This window comes from Melospiza melodia, chromosome 8, assembly GCF_035770615.1.
Source record: "Melospiza melodia melodia isolate bMelMel2 chromosome 8, bMelMel2.pri, whole genome shotgun sequence".
Taxonomy (NCBI): domain Eukaryota; kingdom Metazoa; phylum Chordata; class Aves; order Passeriformes; family Passerellidae; genus Melospiza; species Melospiza melodia.
Window position 1 is genome coordinate 21,136,127 of NC_086201.1, and position 27,530 is coordinate 21,163,656.

The 27,530-nt window shown below is 37.6% G+C and overlaps 1 protein-coding gene across 2 annotated transcripts; it reads right to left on the minus strand.

The window, feature by feature from the left end:
* Positions 1 to 500: 500 nt before the first annotated feature.
* GPR155 (G protein-coupled receptor 155) lies at positions 501 to 27,159 on the minus strand. Of its 2 annotated transcripts, none has more exons than XM_063162165.1 (16): positions 27,014 to 27,159; positions 22,377 to 22,882; positions 18,542 to 18,941; positions 17,056 to 17,221; positions 15,717 to 15,872; positions 14,642 to 14,725; positions 13,256 to 13,376; positions 11,913 to 11,997; positions 11,742 to 11,832; positions 10,455 to 10,728; positions 9,721 to 9,822; positions 7,851 to 7,984; positions 6,282 to 6,377; positions 5,387 to 5,451; positions 4,586 to 4,723; positions 501 to 2,494 (listed from the first exon to the last, which is right to left on the minus strand). In XM_063162165.1, the coding sequence occupies exons 2-16, from the start codon at positions 22,834 to 22,836 to the stop codon at positions 2,272 to 2,274; spliced, it is 2,595 nt and encodes an 864-aa protein (XP_063018235.1). In that variant the 5' UTR covers positions 22,837 to 22,882; positions 27,014 to 27,159; the 3' UTR covers positions 501 to 2,271. The 2 variants fall into 2 exon arrangements, with proteins under 2 accessions (XP_063018235.1, XP_063018236.1); XM_063162166.1 differs by having other exon boundaries at positions 2,412 to 2,547.
* Between the last annotated feature and the right edge of the window lie 371 nt (positions 27,160 to 27,530).

Here is a 27,530-nt window from a genome sequence, read left to right on the forward strand (position 1 = left end):
TGTAGCAGTAAATCTAAGAGAATGTGGGGTTGGTTGGTAATCAAAGGTGTCCTCTGTATCAGATTTGTAACAGAGAGTCTTTTCTATGCAGAAATTTTGAGCAATTTCTTATTTAAAACAGATTTGTTGTGTTCAAATCTAGGGGAAAGCATAACCATTATAAAAAAAAAGGGAAGCAGGACTTTATGATGCAAATGAGAAAGAGTGCAAGAACAATGACTATAAACAGAACTGTAGAACTGCACTAAGATCAAATTCTCGAATGTTTGAAGAATTAATTTTAAAAAGTGTGGTTGGTAAGTAGATGAGAATGTGACACACTTCTACTATGGAAACCCATTAAGAAGTGCTCTGCCTTCTTGTAAAGGATCAAGGATGGATTTAAGGAATACCAGGACTGAAACCCAAGAGCCACATTAACAAATCTCTCAGAAAAACACCTTTGCCGTAAACCTTGACACGCACACGTAACCCACACACACCACATCACAGCTCAGAACTCTGAAATCAAATAGATTTATTGACAAGTTGCAGTATTTAGAAGCCAGACATACTTGCAGTTTCTGCTCTTAAGTCACATATATCTAATTATTCCAAAATATTTGATGCAGCTGTCTTCAACATTCATAATGGAAATACACAAACATTTTCCTTTGTGTCCACAGCCTGATACAAACATCAATTATCTTGTGGTGGAAAACATTAAAATATACCAGGTTGTACAGCATACATAAGCAGCAGGATGTTATGTTTTTGTGCACACTGCAACCAGACTGACAGTCAAAGGAATTCTTTTTTCAATTTATGTCTTGCAGGAAATTATAGCAACTATAAATCAACTGCTTGTTGAATAGTAGCTTATGCTACTAAAATGACTTTTAATTCTTAATACAAAATAGATGCAAAAGTAGCTGTAATTAAAATCCATGTACTTTAAAAACTGGGAAAAAAGAAGGGAAAGACTTTTTTTTAAAAAGGGTGAGAAGATTTATTAATATGCTTGAGCAAATAATTTTTAATACCTGGATTTCTTTCCCTCACTACATAAAATTTTTATGTGGACATATAAATGCTATTCTTGCAGTTTTAAAAGGGCAGCATAATGGCTATCAGATACAACACCCTTGTCTTTACCCTTTTCAAAATATTGCAGAAGACACACAGGTCCTCAGATTCTGCCCTTAGTGCACAGGAATCTGAGTGACACTAAATTAACTTGTAGGAGGATACCTGAGGTTTAATAGAAACCTGTGTTAGGCAATCAGCAAAAATCTAGGAAGTTTAGCTACTCTAAACCCTAATCCAGATGTTCACTTAGGACTCTTTATATATTAGATTTAAAAGTCATTAATTTAATGTTAGAAGTTTGAAGATTTGAAAAATAATTTTGTCTTGACTTGCACATGTAACCAAGGCTTCCATGAAATCTTTATTTGAGGGTGGCACTTCTGATTTAAACTGTAAAGGCTAATTTCAGAATGTAAAAATCTTCTCTTGATAAAGCTGTCTCTACCACCATAAGGCAAAATTTCAGAATAAATTGTTTAATCCATTATATAATTTCCTATTTTGGGAGAGCACTGAATATTTCCACGGTTTTAAGATTTGGTAGATTTGTACAAAACCATGACTTATTACTTATTCCACTTGGTATTTGCCCAGCTTTAATCCCCTGATATTGGAAACATTGTCATAGTAATTCTGTCTTTTTAATTGGAGTATTTTAGCTTTAAGGGAGGAAAAAACCCAACCGATCTCAGGTGTAAGCAGCTCGAAAATGTTCCTGGTGTTAGACAAGAGCAGAGTAGTAAAAACTGAGGTATGACAGAAGAAATCCTACTTCTGTGAAGTCAAGGGGAAGCCTGACTATAAACAGGCATCAATACTTCATCACACTAAAACATCCAGCAACATGAAAAATACCTTTCATGGGGTTTTTTTTCCTTGCTGTGGCCTCAGTATTAAAGCTGCAGTAATAATGCTTCTAAAATACAACAGTGACACATACCATTTAGTAAAATTTGTTTTGCTCAAAATGGAAAAAACATTCTAAATCCAGAGCATCTGGTTTTGTTTAGTAGCATTCTGGTTGGAACGTTGACTAAATATAACTTTCTACCATTTTCTTCAGAATAGACACGAGTAGAACCACATCTCTTAATGTTACAAGGGAGAATAACACAGTTCTCCGAGAAATATTTCCAATTTCAGTAGTGAAGGCAGAAGAGGTGGTGACACTCACCCCAGCTAGCAGTGCCTTGCCTGCCCAGCTCAGTGGCTGTCAGGTGGGGGTGATTTCCTGGGGACGAAGCGGTAGTAGAGGTACTCATCGCGGAACTCCAGCTCGTTGGTGATGTGCTGCAGCACGCCGCCCCTCAGCAGCCTGTCCCCGTACACCACGGCCTCCCCGCGGTCAGAGGCAAGGCCGACCTGCAGCAGCCAGCTCACCAGGTCACAGCCAAAGAAGATGCCAGTGGAGATCTTGGCACCACACCTGTATGTCAAAGGAATGATTCACCCACATGTTCTGTAAATCTGGTATCACCACTGCACGATGGGGAAAGGCAAGGAAAAACAGCAGGAAACAAGGAGAGACATCATGATAGTTAAGAGCATGTTAGAAAAGAATTTGCAAGTTTTGTATATTTGGGACATGCCAGTATTCACTACCTTTTCCTACAGACATTTCAATGAGAAGTAATATGGACATTGTTTTAGGCTTCTAAATGAAATCTAAATTGCAAATAAAATTCAGTGGACATCAGTAGCATTCTCTCTGAAAACTAACACAATGTAATTCTATTTCTTGGATACTTACTTCCCATGTACTTCTTACCATAACCCTTTCTGCAACAAAATATCTGACCTGAAAGCAACCTAACCCCAGCAACAGAGATTCTGTTTGAATTTTAATTCTTTTCATAATTTCTGAACACTTTTAAACAGACACTAACTGATTATACATATTGTAAACAAAGCCCATTTATAACTTGCATATCCTGTTAAATATTGACCACACATGCAGTACTAAGAATAAACAAAACCTTTACAACAAGACTATTTTTAAAACTAATTTATGAGGCAATGATGCTATTATCTGCCTAGTTGCAGCAGACATACCATGCAAAAATTAACCTGCAGCAATGAATGTTTCTGGTTATCTAAGATCTATTATGTGGTACCCAAGGACAGGGTTTCTAGAACTGATTAAGAGCTAAAAGACAGCATTTTTTCCCTAATTTTTTTTAAAGTTAAAAGCAGCAGTAACACAGAGCAAGTGTTAACATCTATTAACAGATGCAAAAATGAAAATAAATTAAAATCCATGGTTACAACATGTCAGTCACAGCACATTTAAATCAAAATGGATAGGATCAAGTTAGATGAATATTTAAAATTACAAGACAAATGCATTGTTTTAATTCATAAGGGGAAATAAGACATGAACCAAGTTCTGCACAAACACAGTATTACAACAATAAGGCAACAAATGTCATAATTTCATGTATTCTCATGTGGGTATAAATAATAAAAACCACAAAGTACAACTAAATGAACAGCCCTAAGCCTAGGAAACCACAATAGCAGCAGAGGCATAGGAAAAACAGCTGTAAAACCTGTTCTATTTCACAAGGCATTTTCTGATACATCTTTCTTATGGGACATTACTGACTTCTGAAGAGACTGAACAAAATCACATGATGCTGTCTAGAACAGTTCTGCAATATGGCTTTGGACTACCTCACCATTAAAAGACCACCCTATCCTGCCTAGGTAGTCTTACTTATAAGCTTATATTACAAGAACACTCAAAGTGTCCTTTTAGAACAATTCATGTCTCCATTTCATATATTTAAATAAAGGCAGAATCTTTTCCTTGTTCCTGCTGCTTCTGTCTGCTTTTTTCTTCTCATCTACCTACACATATTTGAAGGCATAATCCTTGATTTAGGTAACATAATTTGCCTCTGAAATCTTCACTGGTTTCATAAATTGAAGTTTAGGCTTCGTTAGAGGTATGAGTAAAAGAAATGATATAAACTCAGAAGCCATCAAAGTCCTAAAGCCACTATAATCTCACATGTTAAGTGGCCTCTCAGTACACACTAAAATCAGTTGCAACAGTTTTGCCTCCTATAAAAGCTACATATTAGTAAACATTTAGTTACAACTATGGACAGTGTCTTACTCTACAAAACAAAACAAACAAAACCAAAACAAACAAAACCAAACCAAACCAAACAAACAAAGGGTCTTAATGCATTTCTACAGCTGTTGTGGTATACATTTTTTAGAAAGATTTTATCCCCTGAACTCTAGTTAAATGCAAAATCTGGAGAAATCCCTTAGTGATATAAAACTTTTAATAATTTATTTAAAACCTAGGTGGGATAATATCATAAGTTGTTCCCCAATGTTTCAGCGTGAGGCTAGAAACATTTCTGTTACAGTTAAATTTCTAATCCTTATCTTGAGGTTTGAATAAATACAACAGAATCACCCACAAAATTATCTGTATTTCATTGTTTTCAGCAGATGAGCTATGTGCTCTGTAACAGGTTATATGTGCAGGGAAGGACCTTACCTTCTGCCTTTGACAATACTTTTGACACAGTGATCTCTATGATAACGAACAAACTGTTGACAGGTCATCCTGATCTCCTCAGGCACTGAGGCATCTGTGTGCCCTGCTGCTTCTCTTCCACCCCAGAAAAACTCAAGCCTACAAAACACATACACAAAAAAAAGAAAAATTCAAGACAGCAAATCAAGCAGAGGCATTTTTTTGGGAAACTGCAAATAACACAATGGACCTCCCAGGAAGCCTATCACCACCCCTTTTTGTGCCCAATACTTTACATATAATCTTCCTAATATATTTGTATGGCTTTTGAACACAGAGGTGTTATTCCAGGCTTGGGCAGAAGGAAAGTCAGAGAGTAGCTGGGAGCCAGCTCCAGCTGCTGGATTCACAGGGCAGCCAGTCAGCTCTAAAGTAAAGGCAGCTTTTACAACTCACTCCTGCACTGTGGAAGGGCCTGGCAACACAAACTACTGGCATGGGGTTATGAACACAGCGCTTTAAAGCAGTGAAGACACATTCTGATTCAGCATCCAGATCTAAGTTTTAGTTTATCAGCTGAAATTATTTCTGAAGAGCCTTCATTTGGCAAAAATTTCACCTCTAGGGAGCCTGCAGGACTTAGGTTTCTGAAAGTGTCATTAGGATGGCAGAACAATCTCTCGACAAGTGGGAGAGAAAAGAAATTTGGAAGATTAATGAAATAAGAAACCAAATACTGCAGCACTGAAAACTCAACTCCCTTCAAAAACGATTATTAGTAATAATCAGGTTTATAGGTGTAAGTGCAAAGAATCTATTTACCTTCGCTTGAATGGCAGAATGATTAAATGCTTATCTAAGCCAAAAATACCAAAGCAAATGAAGCCCTGCAGAAAAAAAAAATAAGAAAAAGTAACATGAAGCAAAAGCTTTGGTTTCTATAGGACAGAAATTATAAACTCAGTACCAAATACATTTCATGTATACGTGCAAAGTATCCCTCTTTTCTAAGTATCATTCAAAACGCATTTTGTTTCTGCTTTGATTTTTCATTTGGACCTTAGAAAGACATATCAATACCATCATATAAAACCTTCAAGAAATAGTTGAGTAAAACTAATGCTGTGACATGCCACTTGACACTTTGGGATAACTGGTAACCTTACACAGCCAGGTATTGAATCTGTCTTTGTTAATGCAAAGGAAAGAACAGACTTACTGTAAGTGCTAGAATGCTCTCTAATTAATTCATTTTTCTGTGCAGCTTTTATATACAACTATCATTACTGCAGTGCATCCTGTAGGCACACGTGCCATGGCTGTGTAAAATGTTCCTCTGTTGTGTGTATTGACACTGCCTGGCTTTCACCTTCACAGGTGCCAAAGCTGCCTGGTGTCAGGAGCACTGAACCAGGCCAGGTGCAGTCAGAACCAACATCCATCTTCAGATCTTTGCTATGGAGCAGTCACTGAAACCAGAGATATCATTTAAACCTTACAGAGACAGCACCCATGGAGCTGCCTTGCAAAACTCCACAGAAGAGACACCAGGGAAGCTTTGGTACAAATAAGGCTAAATTCCTCATCAGTTTCCATGAGCATTTGGCATTCAATTGTCACTTGCACTTTTGAAAGTGTCCATGGTCATAAAAGATGTGTGTTATCTGCAGCAACACCCACCAACATGGCCATTTTCAGAACAAACATTGGTAAGTACCTGACCAAAATTAAACACAGCACAGAAGAATTGCAGTTCCACATACAGCCTTCCAGGCTCTTGGTTGAACAGCCACCACAAGCAACTGGAGAGATTCTGTAAAGAAAATAGAAAAACAACAAACACACAAATGTAACCTAACTGTTAAAAATCAAAAGCTTTCTTCTCCTCACATGCTAATAATTCTTGCACAGTGTTCATGGTCTCCTTATTCAGATAGAGAGAAGTAAGAGGGAATAAACACCTTAAAACATCATCTCGGTTAGGTTTAATAGCTTGGCAGGAGGGGGAACCTTGGCTGTTTTAAACATAACAACACAAAACACGGCAAGGTAAGAGTTCTTTACATGTTTATGTAAGGAACTTGCCTCAAGCATACTTAGGTTTTCAACATAACACAGCCAATATGAGCCCAGACAGATTTGCAGTGTTTGTCTTAAGGCTGCTTAGCTGAGGCCAGTGCTTTCTACATATTTCTTGCAGAGTTAGGATTATGTTAAGGTGAAGCACATACCACTTCAGCTACTTGAGATGCCTGAGAGAAGGAGTAAACCTCCAAAGTTAACCCATTTGAGTGCAAAGGCTAATTCTTTAAAGTAACTCATCTTATTTCATAGTATCTACATAATCATTCAGATACAGCTAAAATATAGGTTGACAGTTGGGGTATCCTTTAAAAGATGCCAAAAAATACTAGCATGAAATACTTGATATAGGAAATTTGAGAGGGAAACATTTCATTTTGTAATTTAACAGAACTTGAAAAGCAAAAGCAGTAGCTACTAACCCACACTGTTGTGCTGCACTGTCCTGCTTTGTAGTATTATATATTTGTGCCACAGTATTTTCCATTTCAAATAAAAATGCTTCTCCCAACTGACATCCACAAGAAACTCAACTGAGCATTACATTCAGAGAAAAGTTTCTTGCCTTTGTCACAGTTAAAAATTAAAAATATATCCCCAACACATTACATTCTGGTATTTCACACTTGTACATAGGAGCAAACACCAACACATCTTGGAGTCAGTAATGATGAGTGGCAACACTAACTTAGCAATGCTGCTCCAAACACCACTAAAACCAACAAAATTGCATTTTCCCATTTAAAATAATCTTAAGATTATTTTTTAACACCTCAGAGAAATTCAGGTCCCAGTATAAGCCTGATCAGATAGAACAATTTTTGTAGTCTCTTCCAGAAGAAGAATTCAGTTTATATTTTTAATTGGTAATTGTCTAGGGAAGAAGACCAATTCTTGAGAATACTGGGAAGAAGGGCAGTAGTGATGAATGATATAATGATATAACTTCACTTTTTTTTCCCCTTTTGGGTTCTCCAGTATCTTGCTCAACATCATCAATCTTAACTTGCATTTAATTTATGATATGGCACAGAAAAATTAACTGTATGGCATCCCTCTTCCAATAAGGAAGCAAAATATAGCCTCTGTTTTATTTAATGAATTGTTACTTAAGCAACTGGAAGATTTTTACTGGATTGTCTACACAGCTTTCCTAAAAATCATTCTACCTCAAATAGTTAACATGGGGAGAAAGAATATTTACAGCAAATAGGCCAACAATAAGAAGTAAGCACAGCAGCCCATGTCTGGCCAGCTGCTTGTCTCCAGTCTGTAGAAGCTGTTCTTCCTGAGCCAACACACACGTCTGAGCACTGCAGTGAGTCACACACTGATCCACTGGAAAACAAACCAGAAATTCTTCATTAGCCTTCTATCTTCAGAACTCCATGAACAAACTTGTTCATGTAACTTGCTGAGTCAAATTACCTTGTTAAGTAACCCTACTGAAGTGACACACACAAAATTTAATATTGGCTTTGACAATAACCTGTTCAGACATCTACTCTCAAATGAAACAGCTGAAGTTGACGTGTGCTCCTAAATTGATAAAAGCTTTTCCAACAGAATTTTTCTCTCAAAGATTTAATTCAAACCGAATGTGTGGTTAACATTGAGAAAACACTATTAGAAGTAATGAAAATAATGAAAAAATATTTCCTTGAACAGTTTTTAAATTTTAAATTTATTTCTGAAAAAAATCAAATATACTGTCAGCTCTAATGTTTTTACTCTGCATCTCAGTGTTGTTTACCTCTACATCAGACAGAAAATCATATTTATTTCAGGTCTGTGACTGTATTTTTAACACAGTATATCAGAACATGATCATAATTCTACCAATGAAAGGAGTCAAACGCAATGAGAATGGATGCTTGTCTTCCAGCTACAGAGTTCTAAGAAATTCTGAGTATCTTCCTCTAGATGGCAGTGAAAAACTTCCTGGCAAGGCCATACACAGGAATTGGTACCAGGTGACTCGAAGCAGTTCAGTGAGATAATAGAAGAATTAGTAATTATTGCAGCCAAGGTTACACAAGTGTATGCATTACAATTTGCTTTTACTGATTTATAGTTTTGAAGTGTTCACTCAGGAGGTTGAAATAATTTCCACTCAACCAAAAGGTATTTTCTACCTTATCTTTTAGGATAAGAAAATTAAATTGGCCTTCCTCTATTCTTGAAGACATTCTTATGGTGCTTGTCTGAATTACTTAATAAATAAAATAGTTGGCAATAGGCAGAAAGGGAGCATTTTGTGAGATGAGACATAACTGAAGTATGCTTCAGTGTGAAATATTTAGATTTAGTGAAATTTATGCTGCATGCAAACAAAGCATAAGGATATGATCTCCTTGTTAAGAATGCATGAAAACAAGAAAAGAAATAGGAAAAAGAGCCAAGTTGTACTGGCAGCCAGCTTTGATTACTGGCACAGATGTGCAGTGAGAATGCACTGGGCATGCAGTTTCCAGACAGGTGTTCAACAGTCAGTTCAATCCTTTTTTTTCTATTTTAGTGACTCCTAAGGCCCTCTTAGTCCATTTTCTCCATCTCTCTTCTCTAGACATGAATAGTACACAGCAGCATGGACATTTAATCTAATTTGCAGTAAGCACTTGCTCCTCTAGATCTTATTTAGTGTTCAAAACCTGTGCCAGATTACAACAAAGGCTTTTTAAAAGATGCAATATGTGAATATGAGGATGTAAAAAAGTAGTTTATGTTAAAAGCTTGATGCAAAGTAGGGTTATGCATTCAACTTGCCAGCATCCAAACAAGACAACAATGGAGAGGTAAAGTCTGAATGCTCAGAATACACCAAAATATCTTTGTGGTAAAAAAGTGACATCCAAAAACAACTGTCCATCTTGAGCACTGAAAGACTACAAACAACTATGAGCAGAAGAGAACAAACAGCTATAACACTACCTAATAATTCAATTTAATACAAAATATCAGCTATCCAGGTGAAGTCAAGGGAACAATAGCTCCAACAGTTTCTTTGTGAGAATAACACATAGATGTTGAGGAAGTGCCTGTAGTATTAAAACAAGGAGATACTACTGCTTTACCTGTCTCAATTGGAGGAATCTTGCTTTCAACAGCATCTGACACTGCTTTGCTGTCTTTAGCACATGATAATTCACCATTAGTTGTTTGACAAGAACAGCAACCTATTAAATATATACAGTAATAGGATAGTTAGCTTCCTTCACTACCATAATTCATTTTCCAAGTGTAACAATATATTCTATGCAGCTTTAACTACTATGCTGAAAAATAACCCAAAAGGAGAAGAAAGACTTAATTTTTCCAGTTTGTTGAGAGGGTAAATGGGTCACTAATACTAATAGTTTAACATAACACTACCACCATTGAAACAACAGAAGCACTTTTAGTAACACGCAAAAAACTAGGAGGTGATCAAAAAGGCTACATACATAAAAGGATTAGAAACACACTGAGTGTTTCTGTTGGCATTTAATCTCTGTGAGACAATTTAGTAGGTAAACAATCTAAGATGCCTAGTGGGCTGCATTTATCACATCCTTATCAAGGTATTACTACTTACACAAAAATCATCCACAGGCTTTTCTTCTTGTTCACTTACCCAACTCTTACAATGGTAACAATCAAACTTTAGGAACACAAACCTAAATACTCGGGCAGTTATATCTAGATTTTCTTCTGTCCTAATCTAACACTTGAAACTGTAAACTGTCCTTCCCAGGTCAGAATTACATTTGAAATATTAGTTTATAGCACCCTAAGCCGGTTATTCTTTATACAAATATATTGTGTCTACCTTTTTCTTCAGATGTCTGTGCAGAAGATCTTGGAGAAGACTGTGCAGAAGATTCTGGAGAAGATTGTGCAGAAGATTCTGGAGAAGACTGAGTCATAGTGGCTGAAGTATGATTCTGCCCACTCCCTTCCACTTCAACCTCCTCCATTGAGCTACGTGGTGAGTATGGGTTCAACACCCCATAGCTGGACCCTCGCCTACTTCTGTTCATGCACATCAGTGAGACACCTGACATCAATATACTGATGAACAGAACCACTGCCGTGGTAATTATCTGTTAAGAAAGCAAAGAAAGTGCACTTAAATATAGGAAAATAGTTGCATATGTCTTTCTAACTTCTGTACTTTTCTAAATACACTTACAAATGAATCTGAACAAGAGTATATTTCCTATATTTACTGCTCTTGCATCTCATAGCACTGAAAGAGACTAATTTTCCTTGCCTGAGTAATTGAGCTTTTTTGTTTGTTTTTTAAAGTGTGGACCCCTGTGTGGACCTCTGTTTCCCAATCCAAAAACATCCCCTCATTGTCTTCCCCCTTCCTCTCAGGATCACCAGTGTTCTGGGTTAAGTTCTGCTCAGGTACCTTTTCACTCCAAAGAGGAATGTGCTCTAATTTACATTCTTTAGCCAATGGGGAGCACCCTATTAATTAGCCTTTCCTTCTAATCACCTGCACTGATACCCAGAATCCACTCGGAGGCTATTTAGTACTTGTGAAAGTGTCACATGAACAATCCTGGACTCATGGACTCTCTGTCCACAAGACAGAGAGGGAGAAAAGATGACAAATGCTAATACACTCTATATCCGCTGATAAGAGGAACTATTTGCTGGTAAAAATGGTAGTTCAGGGTATTTCAACCTATGATTGTGCTGAGAAGCCTACCATAGTGCAAGCAGTTACTGCTACACAGGTGATGCATATCCTATCTATTACAGACCAAAAGCCATTAATTAGATACTGGATAACAACAATTTTAGATAACTATCAGGCTAGAATACAAATTAGTCATCAGGAAAAGGGCTCTGTAATTTATTACCACTCCTAAGTTTTTTCTTTAAGAAGCCTACTCCCTTTTTTCCTTAGTCATAGCAGCCTAAACATGAAGGTCCTTCTCCAAGCAAATGTTCCTGGTGGCTCATGACAGAAATACATTTTGTATCAATCTATAAGCATTCTACAAGGATACTTTCATTACAGTAGTCTGCACTTTGGCTGAAAGCTACTTGCACAGGTAGCATGGCAGAAGTGTGAAGTGCTGAGGACAGAACACGTTCCTACCTGATGCTTTCCATAGAAAAAGGCCGAGTCAATACTGGTGTTGTTACGTTCACCAACAATTAGTAAGATTCCTACCAGAACTGTTGGGACTCTGAAAGAACAAAATAGGAAGTACATTACATATTTATCATGCTCTACTAATTCAGCAGGGAAGCATTTGAATTCACTTACCCCCATCCAGCTACGATGATAAACCCAATGGGAATCTTCACTGTTTCTCTCTTCTTCAACAGAAATAAAGAAAAAGATAGAAAACCTAAAAAAAGCAAACCCAAAAGAAAACCAAAATAAATGCCTTGTTTATTATTGAAAAGGGAATTGGTAAGTACAGAGCCTAGAAACTCTATGATGTGACCAGCTCAACAGCTTAAGATATTCTTCTTTGACCTTTAAGCATTACAAAATAATTTGTCTGATCGTACTCTGAGAAAGTCAATTAGAAATACCCATTGCTTAAAAAATCATGTTAATAGTGAAACATTGAAAAAATTCCAGGACATTTTATATTAAATATTCACTTCTAAATGATAAGAAAGGTTCACTAGAGTAAAAAAGATGTCATAAGAACATTTAAGATACAAGTAACTAATTTCTTTAGGTATTAACAGCAGTTTTCTATCCCAACACTCTTTAGCAACCAACAAATAGTGTTGTATTCAGTTATAACATTTCTGCAAAAACTGACTAGTCCTTTGTAAAGTCAATGATAAATTTAACTAGAAAGTTTTGCATGTTTTTACCTAACTCTTTCAGGAGTATCTTCTGGAACTGCCTAGCCTACTCACACCTCAGCACAGCCCAGCAACATTCTCATGTGGAAGCAAAGCTGGTATTTATATTAGACCCCACCAATCATGAGCTATGTACTCCAGCTAAACAAATACAACTCACTCCAGAAAAACACCACAGGAATTAAATCCATAGATTCTGGACAAAAATATCTTGAATACTCAAAGTCTCTTTTCTTTTAATCACATATGTAAGGTTCCCCAAGCTTATTGAAGCATCTTTCAATTCTTTCTGTTTCAATTCCTGCATTAATCTTATGCACACATATTTTTTTTACAAACAATTTCCAGGGGAAAGAGATGTTAAAGCTACTTGGGTTTTTTCCTTCATTCTGTATTTTCTATTTTTTTTTTGTTGCACCAGTTTTTAAATGTACTTAATGCTGAATAATTAAACCTTAAACGCTGCATTAAAAAGCATCATTAACACTTTGACTAGCTGAAGGGCAACCCCCCAAATTCACTCTAATTGTAGTTGAGAGTAGGCTCTATTTCTGCCTTGAGTGTAGGTTCTTGTCTCTTGTCACACACCAGCCAGACTCAGCAGAAGCTTCCAGCAGCAGCAGCAGTGCCTAACACTAAACCTCAGCACAACTTCCAGGTATGCCCATTTGTAGAAATACAAACTAGTGAAAAGGAACAAGTACTCTGTAGAATATAATTAACATTATTTCAGGACATTAATCTTTCATTTCACTACCTTGGCCCTGCCTAGGAAAATCATACCTGTCCATAGGTAGGTGCTGTAAAGTGAGCTGTAGAGGAATATAAATACAAGGATCTGGATGGTGATGTCCTTCTCTTTAACAGTGAAATTCCATGCCACCATTCCAATGCAAGCAATAAACTGGAAAGAAAAGTAAGATACCATCATTCAAACTGGGAAAGCAGAATGACAAAAAAACCCCCCAAACTAAACAGAGAGCTATATAACTGCAGTAAGCTTTAAACTCCACCCCCAGATGCACTGGAGAGTGATTTTATGAACTGGATACTTCATTTAGTAGTAAAGTACTGCCACAATAAATTCAGTATTACAGCTGTGTCACTTAACTATGCTACCTTATTTTCAGGAGGGGTGTTTGACAGCATGTATACAGCTCATATAAACTACGAGTAAGGCAAATCAGGTAAAACCCCAACTTTATATCCCTTATAGTAAGTAAATGGTGATGGTTTTGGCAAGTACAAACCATTTACCTAAAATTATTTGCACATGAAACTGAGATTAATTGGTATTGGTTCAGCCAAGAATTACACCAGTTGTCACACAGTGATATTGCATATATGATAATTTTAACACTGAAGGAATCTGAAAAGATAGGGTGAAGTATTGTGGAAACTGTAACAAAATAGTTCTATTTTTTTAAGTTCATCTTAGCTAGCTTTGTTGGTACAGAACAGAAGCACCTGCAGTTATCACACATGACATTTTTAGATGTGACTCCGTGATCAGATTAAAAAAAACCAAACAACTACAGAACACTTCAGAAAGCACTACCACACAGATGTTATAGAAGCACAGGCTGTTCCAGTTGTGCAGCTGACTTCAAGAGAATAAGGAGCATGTACTCTTTAGTGCTCTCTCAGATTAAATAACAATTAAAATTAATCCAGAGCCACTTGGCTTTAGCCTTCCCTAGCCAGCAGCCATACATTCCCACACATCCTTGCACAGCACTTTCACCTGCTGATCTCTCTGCAAGAGCTTCAGGGACATAAACCAGCACAGGGATTATTTTTCTATTTAGCTCCTTGAATAGGGTTACTATAGAGTCAAACACAGGCTGCTGCTCCTGGTATTGCTTCAGATGGGCATCATTGAAACACAAGTGCTCTCAACAGTACTGAGCAATAACTAAGAAAACATCTCAGAAGCCACGCTCTGTTCTGATTGTTTATAGTTCTGTTCAGGAATCACAGTGCCCACATTAACTATCATTTTCTTCAAGGGTGTATTTCACAGCACTGAAATTATTTAGACAAGTCACACATTAAATTCACCTGCCGTCCACAGTTTGCTATAAAAATCTCACTGTAAAAATCAAACTTCCAAAATTGTTAAAAACTTAAACCCTAACCTCACACAACAGCATTCTCCTTACTACTGACCTGAGCAACAAGTAGATTTGTTGTAATCATATGAGGAATCTGTTTGTATTTCTTACTCAGAACAACAACAGTAAGAGACCAGGTCTGTAACATACAAGAAGAAAAATTAATTTAAAAATAAAACAAAACCCAAAAGAAGAAGATGAGTATTCTGGCAGATGATGGTGAAATTAAATATACAACAGATCTTAGCAACATGACTGCTACAATATGCTGCCAGCCCCTTTGCCTCAGCAGCTGTGGTCAGAAAAAGCATCTTGGTGCTCTCATGTTGGTGAAGTATTTCCAGTAAAGACCAAGCACTTGCCTGGAGCATGCAGAAACCTGTTAGTTCCTCAGGACACAAATGACCACAGTGTAGCCTGGCAATTTAGAATTTAAAATCCCCACCCACATCTCCTGAATCTCCCAAAATTATCTGACCAGCAAGAGGTAGCATTCACTTCTGGCTTCCCTTTAGGCAGTTTCAAGATAAGAGGACTTCAGTGAGACAACAACTTCAGAAAATTCCAACTCCTTCCAATCTGCATGTTTTTATTTTTAAAAAGCAAATAAAGTAATCATACCATCTGTACTTTCTATAAAACAAAACCAAAATGCACATTGGACTTCTGGATTATCAATTCAGTTTTAAGAAAATAATTTCTAGTAAAGGAATTTGATAAACATAAATTTTTCAGGTTAAACTATTTCATTAATGCTCATTAAGACTTCATTAAACAAATATGCACTGACATTTCTGGAGCTGAAGTTTGTACACAGCCTTCATTACTGTGATATCCAAGCACCCCACTTGGCTTGATGTAACTACTCTCTGTGGTGTAAGCTAGAACTTGAATTCCCCCACACCCTGTTATTAAAACAAACCTAACAAAAACCCTCTCAAGCTCTGCACTAAACGCTCTAATTCAGTCACTCATCTTTCTGTACAGTGCAGCTTTGCAGCAGCCCCACTGCCTACTCAGGTTGTTGAACTCCTTCCTGCCCTGTGCTGAGGATGCCGAGGGTGAGATGAGGAAGCACAGCTCCTGCAGTGACACAGCCGGGCTGCCCTGAGCCGGAGCGCAGCGCGTACCAGGGAGATGAGGCTGATGATGCTGATGTCAAAGCTGACGTTCTGCAGGGCAGCTGCCAGGGGGTTGGGGTCCATGGAAGGGATGGTCAGCAGCCAGGCAGAAACATACATGATGGGGGCAGACACAAACGTGCTGATCACCATGCCTGAGGTAATCTGCCAAGAGTCAAACAGAAACAACAACCAAGTCAATTGCATCTCAAGGTAAATAATCTGCTTTCAGGAATACAACAACTGGCAAAATTGGATCTTTGAAATAAACATATCTAGAACTTTCAAAAATAATGAGTTGTTTCAATAACAAATTATTTAGAATTTGAGCCAGAAAGTATCTGGTTTATACACAGAGCTAAACTGAAAATTTTAACAAGCTTCTGAAATAGCAGGAGTTGAGTCTCCTACTGCAGATGTCTAGCTTTTTCATGGGCATCAAATAAACTAATAACTGCTGTCCAGGGGTAAATTTACACTGCCACAATTTGCTTGTGGATGTAAAAATTCACACAATAAGTAACTAAAAAAAAAAACATGTAGCTATGCAAATATTAATATGCACTAATTCATGAGAAGAAACCATATATATTTACAAGTGATTTCTAGTTTGGCTTCTCATTGTCTTTCTACTTTCTACAATTTGCACAGTGATGGAAATTTGAGTTGTTACTCATACTAGAGACTCTGCTTTAAAGAAATTTCCAGAGTTTAAAATTCTATCTTGCAAGATTTACTTTTATTATACTTTTTTCTTAAAAAAAAATACATCTAAACAACTCCAAAATAGAAACCATTAAAAACAATGAAAATCAACAAAAGTGTGTTAATGTCACTTCAAGTGGAAGAAACAATTCTAAAATTTTTTTTAAGTCAAAAAGGTATCCTCTACTACGTACATATAAAGTAAAATGCTTTCTATCACAAGATTTAACTGAAGGGCAGCACAATGAATCAGTTAAAGCTTAAGATCTTTCATAAATTTTCAGCTGTGACACTATTCTTACTGAAGTCAGTAACATAATTTATTTTTTCCCCTACAAAAACATCTCAAAGATAAAATCGTTGGAAAAAACCAGACTAAAACACAACCCCAAAAAACAAGAGAGATACAAATTCCTTATATCTGAAGTTATCCTATCTCTTTCTACTAGAGTCACAAATGAAAAAAAAAAAGGATGAGGACTATCAAGACACTTAAGACATCAGGAAAGATCCTGGGAGTACAAGTAATTCTAAGGTATCTATAGTTCAGAAAAGCAAATTCTTCAAGCCTACTTATTTTTTTATTTAATCAAAGAAGTTAGGCTCAAAGTTAGGACATATTTGGAAAAGTTTAACTACATACAATTCCTACTTCCATGTTAAATTGACTTGCAAATATTGCGACACCAGGTGCTGCTGGAAAAACTCCATAAAGAAATGCATAGTTTGATAAACTGGTGTGATTGACCACGTTGTCAGTCTTGTCCAAGAGCTCCACCATCTCTCTGCAGAGAAATGGCAACATGAGCCTGAAAGAAAAGGGGAAAAAGCAATTGAAAAAATATTACTCAACCTACAATAGACTTTTCTTTACCCAGAAAATGAATAAAAAGGAAATTTAAGGCTTTGAATACTACTTATGAAAAGCAAAATACTGACATCACTTTGAATGATTGCTTCTATTGTTATCAAAATATTTCCCAGCTGCTTAAAAATCTTCCATCACAAATTACATTAAAATAAGAAGGACAAACATATCAACAAACTCGGGCGTAGAAGCAGCTTCCCTGACTGTGTAGACACATTCTTTGTACAAACTTCAAATTTAGAATGCCAAACATTAAAAACTCTCTCAATTTACAGCTGTTACAGTAATAGTAGCTATAAGCAGTCAGCAGCTCCGAAATTCAGTCCACCTTTGTGCAAGCTGTCTGAAATATAATAAGGACTCAAGCTTAAGTATCCCATGCCAAAAGTTCTGGCCAGCAAACCAGTGACATCAAGGCTATTTCAGCAATAGCCCAGATCTCACATAGACTCAGTGTAAATCTTACATAGCCCTACAGTAAACAAAGTGGTAACATTAAAACCCAGTGTTTTTCACACTTTTTTTCATTACAAAATTTGTCATTAAGCTGGTTTACAGACTAGGTCTTTAGCTTTGAGGGTTAGTTGTACTTGATACTGAAATGCACCTTCAAATTTTACAATAGAAACTTAAAACCCAAACATTCTATTAAGTTAATTGTAGTTCTGTAGGAAATAAAATATTTTATATCAAATAAATAAATATTCCCTGAAATATATTCAAGGGAAGATTATGATAGTACAAGTTCTAAACAGAACTTGGCATTTATTCATGCTTAAAAGTCAAGCAGTTTTAGAGCATAAAGTGACCATTTTTATGCTCTTCCAGTATAGTTTCAAAGACTTATAGATAAAGTAAGGAGAAACAACTAATTTGGAGATGCATTGTTTAAGCCAAATAAAATAAAAATACTAATCTAATATATTTAAACTCACTACTATCTATTTATTCAGTAAATTTTGATTTAAGCTACTAATTCCCCAAATACCCAATTCACGACAGATGGCCTGTAGGCAGTCCATGAAGGCACAGCAACTCTGAATTTCTTTCTCTGCAGAGCTTGACAACAGGTTTCTATTAAATTTCCTTTAAAAATTAACAGCTGTATTTTATCAAAGAGTTTGGGAAGGACTCACTCAAATTCTGGGAGTGAAATGTACTATTAACATAATGTTTTTGAGAGAAAAGCCATCTGACCAGGGTATTCAGAGCTTAAAACATCTAGAGAACAGAAGTATAAAAATACATAAACTGAACTTACAGTTTGGCTGTGATGAGAAGGATCAGTGCAACAAACATACCCTTTGTCAGTTTCTTCGTTTGTCCCACCATGGTCAGTCCAAGGTAAAAAAGTGCAGAGCCAGAAAATGAACTGCCCAGTCCATCAAGGAAGTTTTCAAGGTATTCAGGAATTTTCTGGCCAAGAATAAAATTTGAGGCAATTCCTATGAAGACCATGAATACAATTGGGTTCTGCAAAACTCGGAGGAGTGCTAGGCCCACTATTTTGATTTTGCTCTGTGACACAGTGCGATTATTCCTCCACTTCTGGATTTCACAGAAGATAAACCCCAGGGGGTTTAGCATCATAAGAGATATTGGCGCCACTAGGTAAATGTACTGGAGATACTCTGGGTAAGTGTTTTGATATAAAGCTTCAACTAGAAGACAGAAAATGAAGAGTTATGAGTGATAACACTTCAGCAGAAAAATACATTGAAATACTGAAATTAAATTTTGCTCTCTGAAAACTAAAGAAAATTATTTAAGTTTCCTCCGGAAGGAACTGAAGTAATCAATAACAATCAATATAAGATAATGCAGGAGGAGAAGTATGTCCTATCATATTAGGCAACAGTTATACAGTTATCTAAAGAACACATTAAAGACCAAAGATTGATTATCCAATGCTATTAATCCTCCTACAATTAGCCACCATAAACAGAAAAAAAGAAAGAAAACAAAGTAACAATTCTATGTTTCCTTTGAGTCATCCCAAATGCTGGAAAAATTTTGGCTTTATTTCTGACTCGCTTTTCCTCCCCAGAAACATGACAGTTGGGGAGAATTAAAGGCACCTTTGCAGGATACAAGTTGCTTCCCATCTTAAGGGAGTCTCAGTTCTTTGGAGTTTAATCAGTTCTCAATGGGTAAGCCAGGTGTGATCTTTCTACATTGATTCATTACAACACAACAAAGCAACAACTGGGAAAAAATTTTCTGACATAATTATTGGTTCATTCTCTGGGACTACTTAGGACAAGAGTTACTTGCTGTAGTTATGGTCCCTCAAGGAACTCCAAATCATAAGCTTTTGCCTTCATTACTACTACATATTTCTGAGTCAAAGAAGAATTGCTTGTTTCAAGTTTGTACTAAAGGCACTTCAAAAATAATGAAAATGTTTTGGAAACATATAAAAGATTCAATTCTAATGTGAATTAAAAAACCCCCCAATGCTTTAAAAGTAGAATGTTCTCTTTTACCTGACTTATAATTGTTATATTTAATAACTTTTTGTTATTAGTAATTATCAATAATATGCTATAGTTCTTAATAGTATGTCAATTATAGTACATATATATAGTTAATTTTATAATAATTCTTACAAATAATATGTATTAGATCTATACTATGCAATTCATAATTATTAATAACAACATTATTAACCTTTTCTGAAAAAGTTTTTCCTCGTGACTACATTTCTCAAAATCCACAGAGTTTTACCTTTGTATTATTAAAGCCTCTGGAATGACAGGAACTTCCAAATGCTAAATCAGCACTCACTTTTGAACAGTCTCCTCTTTACAGCAAATAAGCTGACATTCTCAACTAGCTGATTTCTTATATATATAAAAAAGGCACCAAAGGCATTTTTACTTTTACAGGCCATTATTAAAGTACATGTAGAAGAACTACCTGTATAAAATCCTAAATAGACTGCTGAACAGAAGTACCAAGTTTGGGGTTAGTTACTGCATTGAACAAGTCAGTTTTAAGCACTAAACACAACCTGCTAATCAAAACCACTTTAAACATGCTGGACACTTTTTATGCAAACAGTTTTTTTCCTGAAACCTCAAACGTGAGACTGATATTTTATATTGCTTTATACAGAATGCCCATGTCACTCAAACACAACTCCACCCAAGTCACGTGTAATTAATGTCTGAGTGAAAGATTTTAAAAACCTTTACATTCTGGTAAAGTGAATCTGCATACTTAAGACAATAACTTAAGGTCTATATGTACTTTAATTCATGTATGAGGCTAGAATGCATTTTACTGGGTACAAAAAATTGAGTTAGATTACTGAGTCAATGGGTGGAAAAAAAATAAGACATCAGTCTTAAAGAATCCTTAGCACAGTAAAAATAATCCACAACTTCTATACTGATTAAAAGTTTTCCTTTTATTTAAATCACGGTGCCTGCTTGCTGATTGTAACAAAAAACTGTAATCAAATATACTTTGGTTTTTAAAAAAAATAAATTCTTCCATGTCCCAACTGCTCAGAAGTACATCTAAATCATACACTAGTTGTCCATGCCTAATACAATGAGTATGATTAAAGTCACAGTGACTGCCACCCACACAGCACCTCTGTACACCTGTGCTTTAACACACAGCTCTAGAGAACACCTGAATCTGTTTGTCAGACTTGTATCATATTACCCTGCAATTAAAAACCCAAAGCTTTTTATCATAGTAATTCTGACTACATCAGGGGTGTGCTAACAAACCTCTCTGCCAGCTGGTTCTTTTTCACCCCAACATCACTTTTTAATCTAGAACTATCAAAACCATGATAACAGAAAAACAGTAATAAGCTTCAAAAATTTGACCCACATTTTGATTTTGCTATGTGCAAATCTTTTCAAACAGGAAAAAAGAGCATAATAAAGAAATAATACATAATAATAGTAATGTATTAAAGAAATTACATGGGATGAAGACTCAGGAATGATTAAGAGAGTTCAAAATGCCTTTTTAAATAGTGTTGGTTTAGTGTGTAATTTGCCAATATTGATTTTTTTCCTTTACAAATTTCCACTGCTACAGCATTTAAAAATATTTTTTCATTAAAAGATCAGGCTTTGTTCAAAACACTACCTCTACCACATAAAAACAGCAAGGCATTCTTTGTTGTCCATTTCTGCAAACACTTCAGAGAAGCTTGGGTAATATTTTACTAATAGCAAAAAGTTTGCACAGGTGACAGCATGAACCCAAAGCCAGTGAAAATTTGGGGATGGGAGAAGGGAAAGGACAAGAGGAAATAAACCTCAAGAGCCTACAATGTTTCTGTTGCAGTAACTATTACAGTAAAGCTCTAAATGGCGTAGATTTTGTCAATATCATACATAAAAAATATAAATCATATCTTATAAATCATGGAGTACCTGAAGAAATATGCAGTCTTACAAGAAAGTAAAAGCTGAAAGAATGTTTTAACCAGGATACAATGGCAATACATTCAGAGACCCACCAAAACACATAAATTTAAAAAAAGAGAAACTCTAATTGGCATCTAAAATGCATACCAACAAACAAAGATATAATTCTCACAGCCCCATTTGTGGCATACTTCTGATTTCATTCAAGAGGAATAAATCTCAGGAAATACAACCGAGGGAAACACAGTATTTTCATTTTAAGAAAGTATGCAATTGCATTTGTCTAAATTTTATACACATCAAGCAAATTTGAAGAGAATAAGAAATATTGTGAATTCTCCTAAACATGCTGCCTTGGAATAATGAGAAAGATACTGTTAACTCCTAAAGTAATCTAAAATATGGATCTACTTGTTACATATAATCTGGAATTGCATGCTTGACATTGCCTTTGTAATTGTATTTTCAATTCTGTAATCAAACATCTTGTTTTTTGTTTTGCTAGAACCAACTTGCTCTCTTTTTTTGGTTTAATCTTTCCTAGATGATGAGCAGTCTCAAAGAGAATTTGAGAGGCACTTCAGAAATTATTTCAATTGCGTGGAACTTCAATTCAGAAGTCAATTTCAAATTATGGAAACATAAAAGCAAACATGCCTAGAACAGTGACAATAATTTTAAAGAAGAAAACACACTCACCTATTGGATATCCCAGTGCAAAGTCATTGCTTTGTGTAGCAAAAATAGGGAACAAACCTGCTTTGCTAAATCGGTTCTCAGGACTGGCTACTAACAACGTTAAAACACAGACTAAAAAAAACACAGCAGCTTTGGCAATTAAAACACTGTACAGGAAGGACCAATTCACATTTGAAAAATTAAGTACCACCATGTTTTTGAACAGTAAAGCCGGGAGTGCAAAACGGGACACAAAATTTCCCAGTCCTTTGGCCTGAGTTGATGTGATAATGTTGGCTCTTCCAGCTATGTAGCCACAAAGAATGATTCCAAAGCATTCCAACAGGGCTGGGAAAAGCCTGCTTATTGACATAGAAGGGGGATCGCCGGTGGTATTGAGTCCAGCTTGTCCAGGCAAAGAAAGAGACATGTTAGCTGAAGGTGAGAGGTTCTTTGCAGTGAAGTCTGAATAGCTATCCATTTCCTCTGATCACCTCTTCCAAAAGAAGAGTGTGAAATGATCTCATCTGTAAAAGGAACAAAAGTACACTTATTAACTTTATTCCTTTAAGTACAAGCTTATGCCCTCTTAAATTATTACAGAATGGACAACAGGAATAGCCCCTACAAGAACTGATCATCATGAAAGAAAGATAAATGTGATGAAGAATCAAAGCTTCTCCACTCTGGTACAAAAACATTTGGCAAGGTCCTCTTTACCTTCCAGAAAAATTTAGAGTTTAAATTATCATATCACCCTTGAAGTTTGTACCTTGCTTCGTGCAACTTGGACCTCTCCCAACATTTCAATATTGTGTGCTAATGACAGACTTTTCAGTTAGCAAAGAATCCACAGATGACACAGCAGCCAGTGATTTAATTCATTGCACTATACCTGACCCATATTTCTACATACAATTCTTTAGGTCTGGACCAGGGAAATTTAAGCATGCATGAAGCATTTATGTACAACAGAAATATCTGCTGACCCCTTTCCTCACTTGGTAGCAGCAATTGCCTTTGGAAGGGCTGATTACAACACCACAGGTTCTATATGCAAGCAGACACGTAAAGTCTGCAAATCAGATGAGGAGAGTGGATATCAAACACAAATATTCATTGGTCAATAGCAAGGTCCTGCCAGAAACAGATATGGCTTTGGCAATATAGCTCTGAAACCTGTGCAGTCCATCAGGTAACTGATGCACATAAAGTTCTGACATGACTAAATCCTGAAGTACTTTATTTAGGAAGTCAAGATGACTTACCTCACTTGTAGGGATAGAAACTAAGGCAAAGGTGAGCAGATTCCCCCTAAGCTATTTAAGGTATCCCCTAAGGTATTTAAAGTAAAGTCAAAATTGCCAAGTCCCAAGCAATGCTTTGTATGGCACAATCTGTGCAAATTAGCAACTGGTTTAAGAGTCTTCCCAGCCTCTTTCTATCCTATCCACAAGGAACACAAAACACAGCAGCCACGTAAATAAGCAAGTAAATCAAGTCAGTGCAAAGGTGAGGTCTTGTAAGGTCTGTTTCACACCCTGGCATCCAGCATATAAATATTCACAAGCTTCAACTCTTTGACTCATGACTTATTTATGCCTGAGGCTTTTGGTAAGCACTTCTATGATGCTCTGGTAATTCATCTGGACTGAGCTGCTGCATCATCCAGATCTGTCTAGTAGCCTTGGCTATCCCTTCTCCCAAGGAAAATGAGTCTCACTCCAAGTAGGGCTTATTTTAAAGGCTTTACTTTCTTATATAATAGATGATGAATTAGCTTAGATTTATTTGGACCAGGAACTCAATGTATTATTTGCTACAGAACAATGGGAAGACTTGCAAGAAATGAAGCAAACAACAAACCATTTCTTCTACTAAAAAACTTAAGGATGTTGTTGGAATTTGTAAAATGTTCAAAAGAGGACCAGAGACAGATTTCCAACACTGAATTCTTGAAAGAAATCAGCAACATTCTACACTAGCTGTAAGGTAAAAAGCAGGTTTTCAGCACAGCCCCATGTCAAATTCTCCAAGCTTACAGCACTGCACAGAGGTAAGGCTCCCAGCAGCACAATGTGTTCAACCTACTCACTGCTCTCTCAAGGTATTTTTCTTCAGCAATAAGATACAGCTGAAACTTTTTTAACCAAATGCAACATTTGATCTGTAGTGGGAGTGTACTCCAACTGCATCTATCCCTAAATTCTAGCATTCCTTCTCCTGTGCTTTCCTATTCAAGGCTAATGACAAGCCTCTCTTCTTTCTATATAAAAATCATTATTTCTCTTCACAAAATTGGTACAAAATGTAAATCCCTTATCTTCCTCACTTGATCAAAACTGACATGGATACACACCCACACAACTCTAACCATCATCTGTAAGCGAGATAGATAGAGAGATAGATAGATAGACAGACAGACAGACAGACATAGATTCCTGCAGCCTTCCTTCAGCCTACCTTCAACTTCATTACAAGGGAGCCTGTCAAGTCATATAGGACAAATTTTTGGTAAACCACAAGAGTTTCAAAGAGAAGAACTCTATTACAGTAAAAGCTGCTCCTGGCACTCCCCAGAGGGCTTTGAGAGTGAATCATCTCTTCAGCTCAAGAGCCATGCACATCCCAAACCCTTCATATTTAACACAGAGCATCTATGGCCAAGCAGTGTTTTCCAGAAATGCAAGCTTTTGCATTCTGCTTAACACAGTGAGTGCATCTCAGCCCTCTTTGCTCTATAGGATACAGACATTTATATAACTGTTGTGAGATTATGTAATGACTAATCACAGATTTAATATACAGCCTTGTTACACCTCAGGCTTATCCCAAACTAGCATCTCAAAAGAGTGAAATTATTTTCAATTCACAGTTCTTACTGAAATCAGAGGTAATGACATCATGCAAACCCAAAACCTGATATATTCGACACAGAAATTAGTTTGTTCTCATAGTATATGTAGCAAACTAACCAGACAAATGACACTAAAATAAGGAAATATAATACAGTTGCGAGGGAAAGCACTTCGCTTTGACTCCATAGAACATATGATTTGCAGTTATCCCTTCAGGGATTGAGGATTGAGATTTGAATCCTTGAGAACTCAGCCACAGCTGCATTTTTGGGAGCTGGAGGCCAATACAGACACAGCTTTTAGCAATAATGCTGCCCTATCTGCTGTCAACTGTGCCAGGCAAGCATAGCTGCTTGCAGCCAGACTGTCAGCTTGCACGAGAGGAAGCCTTGTATGAAGACCAACAATAGACACAGAGCAAATAACAAGTGCAGTTTAAACTTCCCACAAAATATTTCGCTTGTAGGTTGTCAATATTTGTAAATTCTTAAAATTCACCAGACCAGAAACTCAATTCTCCAGCAGCTGTGAGTTAAGCAACATCAGGTTCCTCTCCGAGTACAGAAATAGAGAAACTGTCTCCTTCACCAAAGGAGGGGAAAACCCCTTTCATCTTCTTTTTCTAATGAAAGTCAAAGACAGCATGAGTCAATAAAAGAGATAACTTCAATGTGTATCTCCCCTCTGGTCTCTCACTTTTAAGCTTCCAACTGATAAGCACTCTCAGGATAATATGGTGACACTGGCAAGACCGTGCACATTGCTCATAAATTATATCCCACAACATGACCTAGTTAAATGCAATGCAGAAACTCTCCTACTTGAACAAAAGGATGACACATTATTTTACTCAGGAAAATTATAATGGAATCAGGGTAGGAAGAGTTACCACTCGTAGCAGCTCTACGACCCCATTCTCAGCTAAGATAAGTGTGTACTACATGCACTTTCATGCAAAAATTTGTTAAGTCAAAGAGGAAGCAACTTCAGGGAGATAAAATGATAAAAGTTAAGTGGGAAGAAGTGATTACTGCAGTTCCTAATTTTTGCAAGTTAACCACAATTTTTACTTTTCTCTTTATTGGGCTAAGAAAACAGAGAGAGAGAACAATACAGCAACAGCAATTAGCACAAGAATTGTGCCACCTATATCTGGAAACCCGGACAATGCCAGTTGTTTTTCACTATCACATTTCCTTTGCCATCCTTCTCCCAGGATGCCATTGCGGAAAGCCCCTGGCTGTGCAGCAGCCGCACGCCCTGGGCACCTGGGGATGCTGAGGCCTGTCCGGAGCACACGGCTGGCACAGCTCACAGCAGCGCTTCAAGCTCCGCAAAACTTTGGCAGTGCAGCTCAGACAAGACCAAATGAAGCAAGAGCTGCCAGCGGCACCGAATGTCAACTCAGAAAATGAATGAAAAATATACCTCCACGTAATTTTCGCTTAAGCTGACATTGGGGCTTGTCAACAAATAGATATATACTTCTGAAGTACATAGCAAAACATTTTTCAAAAGGTAGATAACATTTTCTTGCCAGCACCCTTTAAAAGCACCTCACTTGCACCACTTGCCAAAGTGGGATGTAAAATCCATTGACTTGCAGCCAGAGAGCTAACACAAAACCAACGCCTCTCACCTGCCCCTTCCCGGCCCATCACTGCTCTCTTCCCATGGTCACCCCAGCTAGGAGCACACGGCATTTCAGTCAAAGATAAAAAACCGGCAGCACTGCCCTGCGTGACAGCTGCCTCAGCAGAAAACAGCGCCAGAAGCCGGGGAAAGGAGCGGGCAGCTTACCTACTCAGCTTTCGGTAGGCGCCTCCGCACCGGGGTGCGTGGGGAGGGTTTGTGCTCTGCCAAACTCAGAACCCTCTAAGGCCGAGGCCGCCGGTACCGAGGCCAGGGAGAGGAGGTCTGGCCCGCCCCGGCCCGCCCCGCCAGCGACAGCCCCGCAGCCGGCGGAGCGCCGCGGGCGGGCGGGCTCCGGGCGGACCCCGGGCAGGCCGGGGCTGCGCGGCGGCGCGGCCGGGGGAGGGAGGGAGCGGCCGCAAGATGGCGGCTCGGCGGCCGCCGCGCGGGGGGCGCCCGGGTCTCCGCCGCCGCCTCGGCCCGGGGGCTTTCCCCGCGCTCGGGAGCCGCCTCCCCGGGAGTACGAGAGCGGAACGAGCCCCGGCCGCTGCCGGGGCGGCCTTCGTGGCTGCCGCCAGCTGTCCGCAGCCCCGCGGGCGGGAGGCCGGGCAGGGTCACCCCCCGTTATCGGCCCGAGGCAGCGTCACCTGCAGCTCGGCGGGCCCGATAGCGGCGCCGGCTCCCC

Coding starts and splice junctions, on each gene's coding strand:
- GPR155 (XM_063162165.1), bottom strand. CDS start 22,836: ATGGATAGCTATTCAGACTTCACTGCAAAGAACCTCTCACCTTCAGCT. Junction 18,942..22,376: donor TGCACTGGGATATCCAATAG/GTGAGTGTGTTT, acceptor TCTGTCTTCTAG/TTGAAGCTTTATATCAAAAC. Junction 4,724..5,386: donor ATTCTGCCATTCAAGCGAAG/GTAAATAGATTC, acceptor TGTGTTTTGTAG/GCTTGAGTTTTTCTGGGGTG.